This window comes from Oryza sativa, chromosome 11 (assembly GCF_034140825.1).
Source record: "Oryza sativa Japonica Group chromosome 11, ASM3414082v1".
NCBI classification, from domain to species: Eukaryota; Viridiplantae; Streptophyta; class Magnoliopsida; order Poales; family Poaceae; genus Oryza; species Oryza sativa.
The window spans coordinates 5,811,157-5,823,268 of record NC_089045.1 but is presented as its reverse complement, the minus strand read 5'-3'; the positions used below and the strand labels follow the sequence as shown (position 1 = coordinate 5,823,268).

Sequence of the window (12,112 nt, the reverse complement as noted above, 5' to 3'; positions counted from 1 at the left end):
TCGTGAAGATGAACGATGGACCTTAGGCTACTTGAAAATGATGAGTAGCTTGGAGGAGCCATGGCAGTGACGATGAAAAGATGCCACACTTTGCCTCCTCCCTCGCCTCCTAGACACCCTACCCTTACCGCACTTTGCGCTGCCACCATTTTCCCCACCCAAATTTAAAAGAGGGGAGATAGAGAAGAGAGGAGTCAGATCGGAGACAAATTGAGAGAGAAGGGCTAAGTGCAAATTTATCACCATGGTGGGTTTTAAAGGAGGCTAAAATTCAAGATGCTGGTTACCGTGGACAGCCATGTCAGCACCCTAGACCTCAGGTGATATGTTATCAAAGCAAGATTACAGATATAAATGAGCAATTTACAAGACTAGTAATATGCCCGTGCTAAACGCTACGGTGTAATTGATTACAAACCATGTTTTTTTAGCTTCATGTAAGGTTGTAAATGGATATAAAAGAATGGCATGAAATAAATATCATTTCTTGTTTTCATTCACAATACTAAAGTTTTAATCCTAAAAGTGGTAATAGATAAATTTGAGCAGTCAACATTAAACTCGCATAGTATGAGCTCCTCTCATCCTAGGTGACTTGGTGCCATCTGATTAAAAAAAAAAAGACATGCCTAGCTCCAAAATAGATTTGCTCCACCTCCTACCTCCTTGATTCAGGACTTCTCTGTTTCCCCCCACATCAATGTCTTCTTCTATCACAAATAGTAGTCAACATAGCACCTGACGGTGTATGATGAATCTTCATAGCCAAAAAATGATATTCCAGCACAAATGATCTTCCATCTCTTTACAACCAGCAAATTGCAAGCAATGACAGGTTGATGATTAGCCATGGCATGAGAAAGTTCATAACTGGTACTGACCGGCCAGGGTTGACGGAGCTCTAGATCGGCGTCGCTGTTGAAGGTGGGAAATGGGATTGTTGCAGTGATCTATAGCCACCGCAGTGGGGGATAGGCAGCTAAGGATCATGCAGGAAACACCATATCTGATCTAAAAAGAAAGAGCCATGCTCAGTGCCACCAACTGATTAGTACATGCTTGCTTACTGATCACAAACAACGGAAAATCTCATAAAATAGCAGCACTGAAGTCACCAAAACTGAAAGAAAAATTGCATCCACGGTAGTTCTCGTTGAGCAGGACATCCGCTCCTCATCCAGGGTCAAGCGCCATCCTTCGTTCTGCAAAAATGAGTAAAAAAAATCAACATAATATAGCACAAAACTAAATATGACTCAAGTCAATAGTACATATCAGTTCCGCAACCAGGATCTCAAGCACAAAACTGAATACTACCCTAGTTAGTTCCCTTCCTATTCAATCACCATTCCTATTCAATCACCATTGGAGGCACTGAGTTCAGCTAATCCAATTATATGAATTCAGGGTAAGAGCTGCCTACATGTGCATCAAAGGGAAGTGCTATCAATAACATGTTTAACATAAATGTACCAAGTTTCACCCACGATGACTCAAAATGATGTAATTAATTAAGCATTGACTAATCACAAGTTTGGATAAGGTTATGTTATCCTTATTGTAACATTATATAATGAGCTTTGAAGGAGAATTTTATCTCCTGACCTAGTAGTAATAAATAAATAAATTATGACAAGATTAAACCAAAATATACATCCATACATGCCAAAAGGAAAATCGAACTTTAAAGATTCCTAGACTCGTAGCATTCGATCAGTGATGACCTTGAAAAAGAATCTCCCAAGAAATACAAGGAAGCAGATGTAAAATCAAAGGTGTTTTTGATTATTATTCTGTGATGAACAATTGGGCATTGGAGATTATTGATTTTGTATTTGGAATTTATTCACGAAGTGGTTTTGGAGATGATTGGATTTACAGGTGAATTTACAGGATACTGCTGTGATTTTATGTGGACCGGTCAGACCGGCTGAACAGCCTCGGTCAGACCGGGCACCGGTCAGACCGGTGGTACAGAGGCGGTCAGACCGGCCCCCGGTCAGACCGGCCACTGTACCTCGGTCAGACCGGCCTCGGAGGAATTTTTCTAAAAATTCTAAAATTGATTTTGCACGTGGATATATGTCTATTGGATCTTCTGGTCGTGTGTCTCAGTACTGGATTCCTAAATTTTTATTATCATCTAATCCCAGTACTGAGGCTTCGACTTCTGCTTGTGTGTAGGCTTTGGTGGCAAGAAAGGAGAACGTGTGGATCGTGAATTCCGGTTGTTCGCGGCACATGACCGTAGAGGGGGAGCGTGAGGCTTCCCGGTATTGCTTTCGAGAGCAATAGAGTTGAGTTTCGAGTTAGGGTTTCGAGTTTAGTCGAAATTTTTGTAAGGAGTGCTGTTGGTGCACTTTGTAAAAACAGAGAGAATCAATAAAGTCGTCATCCACTTTAAGAGTTCTTCGATTTGTGTTTACCAGGTTTCGGCGGTCAGACCGGCGGGAGCACAGCGGTCAGACCGGCGGCGGTGACAAGCGCGGCGAGCAGCTTCGGCGGTCAGACCGGTTGATCTATACCGGTCAGACCGACGACATCCGAGCGGTCAGACCGGCAAGGCAACTTCGGTCAGACCGATCTCCATCGATTTCGAGGGTAACTTTTATTTCCGCTAAAAGTTTTCGGTTTTTTGGGTATACCAACCATTCACCCCCTCCCTCTGGTTGGCTTAGTTCTTGTGATTCGATCCTACAGCAGCAGTATATTATGTTTCCATTTTATATATTTTTTGTCATGTTCTCCACACAATTAAACAATATCATAGTGATTCTAAGCCATTAGACTCAATTAAAGGAAGTACATTTTCGTAATACATAGGGCACTGCATTTTAAAGCAAATAAATAACATTTTGTTCCAACCCAACCAAATCTCCAGGAAGCAAACACACAAGCATATCTAAAAGGTCACATATCCGGCGATGTTTATTAGTGATTCCACTAAGAGCATAAGCATATCTAATTAAGCAACATCAGACATACCATGAACACTGCACAATTGGATCTAAGTTACAGCAGAGTAAATACAGCAGAGAAAAGTTTAGCTATTCCGCTCCATAATCCATGAAGATTTCAAAATACATCTATCAGTAAAAATAGTACCTATGCCTATGTCAATTCTCCTGAACTACCATTGTATAATTCCACGTCTCCGCTCGCCAAACTGCTCGATCAAAATAGACATAAACCACTTTACCACTCTGCGCCTAACATATGGACTTCAAAGTTTAGCTATAAGGGTTAAAATATCTGGGGTTGGTGATTGCAAATCACCTGCATATACCCACATATCTGGGGTTTTGAAATTGTATGTTGAAGTCTAGCAGATTTGAAGGGAAAAAAATAGATGGATATGTATTACTTGCAGATTATAGTATTAGTAGTTTAGTACAATGCCTATCTATGGTGAATTACCGAAAGATGCATCACTTGCAATGTTTATATAAGTAGAACTCTGTCAATAGAGTGCAGATGCAGAATTCCTCCTCGATTTCCATCCACACCATGGCATATATTTGTGTATATGTATGTATATGTGCCTGCAATTGTAGTATTCATGAGATCGTGCTAATCAGTTAGTATACTGCATAAATTAATTGCAGGAAAGACAGGGTAATTCAAAAGAACATGCCTATAAAATCACATGATATTTTAATCAAGTAGCTAAATGCATAACACAATAATGTGTACCCATCTGCAAAAGAAAGTACATGCCTGCTTGAATGATCAAGAGCAGTGGAGGACAATTGTGATCATCTCCAACATTGGTGTTTTCTTGAGCAGAAGATTAGCATGTTCCAATCTATTCTGATACCATGAAAAACAAGGGAAATTTGTAGTACAAATCATTCAAGCTTAAACAAAGATTGCTAATTACTTAGAAATAAATTCAGCAAGCAGACCATCAGTGGATTAATGCTGGGCTAGCTGTTTGTGAACAACCAACTATCACATGTCCTATTTTGACCCCTAAAGCACGAAATATTTTTTTCCTTTTGTCCCCAGACTATCATGAATGCATAGAATAGTATGTTAGCATTTCAGGCAGCAACCCAAAAATTAGTTGGCACTAACACATTGGCGTAATACATTCCAACCATCGATAACAAAATTGCTTGACGAACAGGGTGGCGGACTGTTTCTGCAGCATTCAATAGAAAACATAATGTGCATGTTCAAAAACATACCTTGCTGGTACATCACAGCCAAAATCAAATTGGCCGGTTTGTAAAAAAAATCAACCAGGCCAAAGAAAAATAATGAACTGGAAGGGAGAAGATATTGAAACTGGACAACGGAAGAAAAAACAAACCGTGCGGAGGAGACCGGTGGCGGCACGAAGGTGGGCGACAGTGCGACATGAGCCACCGAGGGCGACGACCCAACGCTGCTCCGGTGGCGGATTTCGAGGTGGAGATCAGGTGAGACGTGGAGGAAACTGGCGAGTGGGGAGGGGAGCGGCGCGCGACGGCGTGCAGGGCGGATTCGTGGAGAGAGAGGAGGTTAGGGTTAGGGTTTGGAGAGAGTTCCTCCGGCGAGTGGGGAGAGGAGCGGCGTGTGGCGACGGCGACCTGGCGGCTCATGACGGGGAGTCCGGGAGAGAGGAGGGGGGCGATGCGTGAGTTGGGGGTTGAAGATGCGGCAGGGAGGGGTGAGGCCGTGAGGGCGTGATGTGTGTGGGGGGTTAGCAGGGGAGGCGCGGAAATGGAGCCGTGATGAGCGATCGGCACGCGGAAGAGAGGCGGAGCTGATCTTGATCGTTCGATCGGGGTAGAGAAATATGAGCCGTTGGATTTGATGAATGAGTAATGTAGGTGTAAAAGTGAGTTGGTGAATTATAGGGTAGATAATAAATGTAAGTGACACTGTTAGAGTGCGCAGCCCGGGCCACCAACTGTGGATCACCCAGGTCACATTGGGCCTGCTCCACCACAGGCCCAACTTTAGGTTCTGGGCCTACACAACCCAAAAGACAAGTCTGATGAGTGAGGACCGCCCCTACCTTTTAAGTCGTGCTCTCCCATCATCAATTACCGATGTGGGACTAAACCCAACAATCTCCCCCATCACACATCGGGCCCAACAATCTCCCTCGTCACATCAACCCATGTGACCTGAAGACTTGTTACCTGGGCCTCGGGCCTAACAATCTCCCCCGTCACATCAACCCATGTGACCCCGAAGACTTGTTACCTGGCCTCTCCATCATGTGACCCATGGAAATTGTTACAGGTTCCAAACCTTGGGCTCTAATACCACTTGTTATCCAACTGGCCCCGAAATTACCATCGGAAACCAAACACAGAAGAAACACCATAGTAGATCCAAACATAATGACGACACCGAGGCACGATATTTGATAATGGAGTTCAGCCGAGGCCTACATCTCCAGGGCACTGATTACGGGCGCTCCTCCCCGATCCAGCATATACAGCGTATCAGAGTTACAACGACTCACAGCCGGTCACCGCCGGCAGCCGTTCCCTCTCGCTATGCTAAGTCGTCATGCGGTTACAACAGGCATGCCCCTCTATTTATGAGAGATCCTAAGACAGAGTTCGACTCTTATTCTAGTTCTAATACCTCTTACAGCTCCAAGTCCTAAACTGTAACCGACTAAGTACACATATTCGACACAAACTCTAACAGACACTGTGCTCCAAGTTTAGGTTCCGACCGTGCATTTTACTCTATATTTAAAACAGTGTAATTGTTTAGCATCAAAGTTGCACTACTAGAAATGTAATCTCAAGTACTTTATTAGCATCTTATATTTCAAACTATCCTATTTAATTTGATGTTGCTTGAAAAATAATGGTCAAACTTGATCCATTGCTAGTCAAAACCAAAAGGTATGTGTGAACGGAGGGAGTACATGGCATAGTCGAAACTAGAATGTTCGCAACCACACTTGCTTGATTAATTGAAGAATGAACAGACACCATAAGCCACAGATGAAAATCATGGGTAAACCAGTAATTTAAAAGACACATACTAAGGACAACCAAAAATCCAGTCGTGGAAAAATTGAAGAAGAAACACATCACCGAGTTGAAATTTGGAAACCAACCGGAAGAATCAATGAAAATTTTGCAAATATTGTTTTTTTATAAAAAAAAACAATCAGAGGCTAATGGTTAATGCATAATTTCTTACCATTACGTAAGCAAGCAAGATTGTGCATCAATCCTAATCCTGGAAATTTGCGAAGATATGGCATTCAATTTGCCTCACATACGTTGTCAGTCGTATTTGTAGTGATGTGTGTTGCAATCAGACTTTGATCTATCAGAAAATAATTGAGTTGTTTCATGTAAACTGTATTCTCCTAGGTAGGTCGTCCCTTGGGAAATATCCAACGACATGATTCCACTTTAATACTGATCTAGAAAGCATGTGAAAATTAGCCATGACCGTAGTGGCATTTCGACATGACTCGGAGAGAGAGACGTCACTTAAAGAGATATATCAACCATTAATCATGAATGCACCTCTAATACATTATTTCGTTATTATTATAAGCACCTCTAAAATATCTAAACTATGAATGTTATCACAAGGAAAATACATTTTCAAGCCCCATGTGACCCTTCAAGGTATAACTTTTGGTTAAAAAAGAAGAAGAAGAAGAAGTGGTGCCTCCTGGTACCTCTCAAGAACAATAGAATAAAATCACTCATTTTGAGAAGTTACAGTGAAGCTCTTCCATACCCTTTCAAGGATCATAAAATTTCTCCAGCAAAATAGTGAATACACCTCCATGCCCTAAATAGTGAATACACCTCCATGCCCTGATGGTTTTTCGAGCTTTTTTTTTTATTAAATCCGTATCCTTTGCCTCTTTACAAAATAGTAGCATGTTTAACAAGGGGAATTTAGCTTGAATCTACCTAAACCAAAACTTGGACGAATTATATGGTTTGTGAGGCCTACATTCCCTGTATCCACAGGTCACCCCATGAACACTTCCAAGGAGTGACCTGTGAAATGAGGTGATGGGCAGTGTCATGTCACTGGTCTTGATTAGTTGTGGCAACTATCAAGGGGTACTAATCAATCTCAGGCGTAAGAATGGCAGCTAATTTCGCTGATAGGCCAAGTGGGCGATGGTGAGGGCGCCTCATCTGTCTACATATACTATGATCCATCCCCATGCTAGCACTCAAGTGACATAGCTAACTTAGCTAGCTAGATCATCTTAGCTTGGAGAAGACAGAAGAGCGTTATCTTGGAAGGACAACATGGCAACTGCAGGGAAAGTGATCAAGTGCAAAGGTCTGAGTCTTGGTTTACACTGGTTTTTTCATGTTTGCAGAACTCTTCCAAGATGAAATTCTCCTGGGAAAATAAACTCAGAAATGCACTGATGCCGCTTTTGGTCATTATCATAACACGGACACAAATTTCAGGACACTAAACTGCATAGATTGCAGAGGAAAAACAGAAAAATGTACACTCATATGTCATGCAGATTTGAGGTCTGAAATATTTTTTTTTTATGGAGAGTTGGATTTGGGTTTGCAGCGGCGGTGGCTTGGGAGGCCGGGAAGCCGCTGTCAATCGAGGAGGTGGAGGTTGCGCCGCCGCAAGCCATGGAGGTTCGCCTCAAGATCCTCTACACGGCGCTCTGCCACACCGACGTCTACTTCTGGGAAGCCAAGGTATTCTGAACCAACCAATTCCATCACTATTATATTCACTTTGGTGTATGGCCAAGAACTACAGACTGAAGTTCAGTGTTGCCAGTGTCTGAATTATGCTTGATTTTTTGACCATCTCTTGGTTTGGATGTGAAGCAGAGTGTGAACAATTCCCAAAATATACAGTTTTTGTTATTCAGATGTTTACTAGCTTGAATTTTGTTAATCTTTTTGGTCCTTGGTTGAACATAAGTCTGAAAACTGAATGATTCTTGTCAGGGGCAAACTCCGGTGTTCCCTCGGATCTTCGGCCACGAAGCTGGAGGGTAAGAACTACTACAAACCAAGAACACCCTCAGCAAGAACCATTAATCTTCAGTGGCACAAACAATTAATACCTCCGTCCCAAAATACTTGTCGCTTTGAGTTTTTGTTTGTAACTTTTGATCGTTTGTCTTATTAAAAAAGTATGGAATTATTATTTATTTTGTTTGTAACTTGCTTTATTATCAAAAAGTACTTTAAGTATGATTTATTCGCTTTTATATTTGCACTAATTTTTTAAATAAGACGAATGGTCAAATATTGCAAGAGAAAAGTCAAAACGACCACTAATTTGGGACGGAGGTAGTATCATCTTGGCAAAATAGTTTGCAATTCATCGACGTGTAATTCTGTACAATGAAATTCAGGCTTAAATAGTTGAGTGATTTTTACAATCTTAAAGGAAGTACCAGAAGTACCATATTTTCCAATGTAAAATTTGGTACATCTTATTTCTTATACTAGGAGGTACCGAATTTGTACTAAAAATTTTGGTACCTCGAAGTACTGAAAAATTTCTCTAAATAATTTTGTTTGTACGTGTGCATAGGATTGTGGAGAGTGTGGGCGAGGGGGTGACGGAGCTTTCCCCCGGCGACCACGTGCTGCCGGTGTTCACCGGCGAGTGCGGCGACTGCCGGCACTGCCTGTCGGAGGAGAGCAACCTGTGCGACCTCCTCCGCATCAACACCGACCGTGGCGCCATGATCGGCGACGGCCAGACCAGGTTCACCGCCAGGGGAGGGCAGCCGGTGTACCACTTCCTCGGCACCTCCACGTTCAGCGAGTACACCGTCGTCCATGTCGGCTGCGTCGCCAAGATCCACCCAGCGGCGCCGCTCGACAAGGTCTGCGTCCTCAGCTGTGGCATCTCCACCGGTATGCTAAAACTTTGTGTTTTTTTTCTTTTTTCATTGGTGAGGTTTAAGTAGGATGATCCATACAACATCCACACACACAACAATCATGGAGAAATACTGTACTCCCTCCCGATTTTTAATGTATGACGTTATTAGCTTTTGATGTGACGTTTGATCATTCATTTTATTAAAAAAAAAAGCTAAGTATACAAATAACATTCATTTTATTGTGAATTGTTTTATCTAAAAAACAATAATCTTAACTTATACTTTTAGATACTTATACTTAATTTTTAAATAAGAAGAATGGTTAAACATTATAAGAACTGGAGGGAGTGCTTTCTTTCTTTGGTTATAAATATTGTATTTGCTGAAAAAATATGTTTATGATATAATTAAAATTATTTTCAAGGTAAAACTTTTGCCATTGTAAGAGTAGGGATATATATAATACAACCTGAACCTAGTGACCTACATACACCACAATTATGGGAGAAATATTGTACTTCTCCGATAACAAATATATGACGTTTAAGGCAAAATTCGCTCAAACTTTTGAAACTCCGACCATCAACTTTTTTATTATATTTATAGAATATAGTACATTTCTGTAGGATTTGGCGCGACTGTGAACGTCGCCAAGCCACCGAAGGGGTGCACAGTAGCCATATTCGGCCTGGGTGCAGTTGGTCTTGCTGTAAGTGACTGTCACTTCTGCTCTTCTCAGACAGAGTACGAGTAGCCCTTAATCATCTTTTTTCTCAAACAGAGTAGTATTTTTGAAAGAAGATTTCTGATTTGGTGAGGGGATCATGTATAGGCCATGGAAGGTGCAAGGATCTCTGGTGCTTCACGGATTATTGGCGTCGATTTGAACCCGGCCAAATTCGAACTAGGTAACTACGGCTCTTTTTTGGAACCTGGAAAATGTCATTTTTCTACTGAATTTAAACTGTATGCTGCAAGAACCCTATCTCCATAATTTCTCATAAGGATATTGCTACTGTTTTTATTGACAAAAATATATAAGATAAATCCACGCAAATTCAGATGCCTTTTTTTTTTCTAAAATTAAGACAAAGGGAAGGTCAGCATCAGAATGTCACATTGGGTTTCTTTTTTCCTCTGCATTTGCAGCTAAGAAGTTTGGGTGCACAGACTTTGTGAACCCAAAAGATTACGACAAGCCCGTTCAGCAGGTACACTCTCTTCATGCTCTCACACAAGACTTCAAATTGTAGTAATCCTTTTGTTTCATATTATGGGTGTGTTTAGTTAACGCTAAAATTGAAAATTTGGTTGAAATTGGAACGATATGACGGAAAAGTTGGAAGTTTGTGTGTGTTGGAAAGTTTTGATTTGATGTAAAAGTTGAAAGTTTGAAGAAAAAGTTAGGAACTAAACCATGCCTATATATAAGTCGTTTGAACTTTTTTTTAAGTAAAAAAGTTTAATTAAATTTATATTAAAAATAGCAATATTTTTAAGAAAATAAGCATATTATTAAAATATATTAAAAGTGAGTTTTAATAAAACTAATTTAATATTATAAATGTGTTGATAAAATTTTTCTATAAACTTAATCAAACTTTAAAAAGTTTAACTGAGAAAAAAATCAAAACTACTTGTAATATGAAACTGATGAGTGGTACCTTTGGTTGAGCTAAATCCTATGGCCGACGCGATAACTATTTCAGGTGATCATCGAGATGACCAACGGCGGCGTGGACCGCAGCGTGGAGTGCACCGGCAACGCCGCCGCCATGATCTCCGCCTTCGAGTGCGTCCACGACGTACGCACGCCGTCTCATCCACTCATCCATCATATATATTTTCAGTGATCAGCTGTGTCAATGATCTGAACCCTCTGCACGACGATGTCGCCGTCGACGACGACGACGATGCAGGGGTGGGGAGTGGCCGTGCTGGTGGGCGTCGCCGGCAAGGACGCGGCGTTCAAGACGCACCCGACCAACTTCCTCAACGAGAGGACGCTCAGGGGCACGTTCTTCGGCAACTACAAGCCTCGCACCGACCTGCCCGGCGTCGTCGAGATGTACATGAACAAGGTCCAAATTATTAATTAATCCATACCCTTTTCCAGCTCGAGATTAGTGATGATGATCAATGCCTGCAAAAATGCGTCATCATCTTGGACTGATCATAACAATTCTGCCTGATGGATTGGTTAATTAATTAGGAGCTGGAGCTGGAGAAGTTCATCACGCACAGCGTGCCCTTCTCCGAGATCAACACGGCGTTCGACCTGATGCTCAGTGGGGAGAGCCTCCGCTGCATCATCAGGATGGAGGACTAGCCATCCAGATCGATGTCGCCGCCGGCGATCGACGGCGGCGGCGACTGTATAAACGGAGAAAATAAGAGGCTAAAACTACCTATGCTACAGCAATAAGCTAGCCACGGTTGCAGGAATGCGGTTTCAGGTTTGTTCATGGAGAACATGGGTGGACACAAATTATATATACTGTGAATTTTCTGAAAATTTACAAGACAAATATGAAATTGCGCAAATTACGATAGCGGATAGCCTTTGGCTCGATCAATTTGAGCCTATATATGCTGGCTCCACCGCTACACTGTTTGCCGCCTTTCTGTATTGCGCATCTGCTCTCTCTAATGTAATGTGCAATCTATATATAACTAAATTATGAAACATAATGTGCAATCTGTCAATCTACATTCTGGTATGAATTTTTGCAGATCATAATATTCACCTAAGTTGGGTGAAGACATGTTTATCAACAGGACGGATTATAAGAGATAAAAAGTTGACCTGTGTTGTGTCACAGACTGAACACCATCCAAAATGGCATCATTTGAGGCATCTTCCTGTGTGTCAAAACGACAGGAAAGGAATCTGGTTAGCGCATGATTAAATCCTATCATCCCCAAAGTAATCACAGAGAACACAACAAATCCTATCCTCTCTGCACATGCAAGCACAGCATTATACACAGAGCTCCCCACTCTCAGAAATTCAGAGGATGCATGCATCTACTCCCTGTCATGGTAGCATACAAGTGCAGAATCTTTGGGTTTTGGGGCTCCATAATTGGTGAGCTCTAGCTATCTAGTTGGCTAATCTGTTCTTAATTTCTTGTAGCCAGGTTGCAGGATGCAACTTGCAGAGACAGGCTGCCCCATAAACCCAGTATCGGCTTTAAATGAGATTAAACTTGTGTGTTAGCCACGCTACTTTGGTAGTACATACAAACAAACTCAACTATGACTACTGAATATAGTTATAAATTTTAATAACAACTT

General features: G+C 41.7%; 1 protein-coding gene across 1 annotated transcript; it reads left to right on the top strand.

Moving 5' to 3' along the window:
- Positions 1–7,062: 7,062 nt before the first annotated feature.
- LOC4350055 (alcohol dehydrogenase 2) lies at positions 7,063–11,535 on the top strand. The gene is made up of 10 exons (XM_015761366.3): positions 7,063–7,278; positions 7,528–7,664; positions 7,923–7,969; positions 8,518–8,846; positions 9,442–9,524; positions 9,648–9,723; positions 9,965–10,026; positions 10,525–10,620; positions 10,735–10,896; positions 11,028–11,535. Exons 1-10 carry the CDS (start codon positions 7,245–7,247, stop codon positions 11,142–11,144), a joined length of 1,143 nt encoding a protein of 380 aa, XP_015616852.1. The 5' UTR covers positions 7,063–7,244; the 3' UTR covers positions 11,145–11,535.
- The last annotated feature ends 577 nt before the right edge of the window (positions 11,536–12,112 follow it).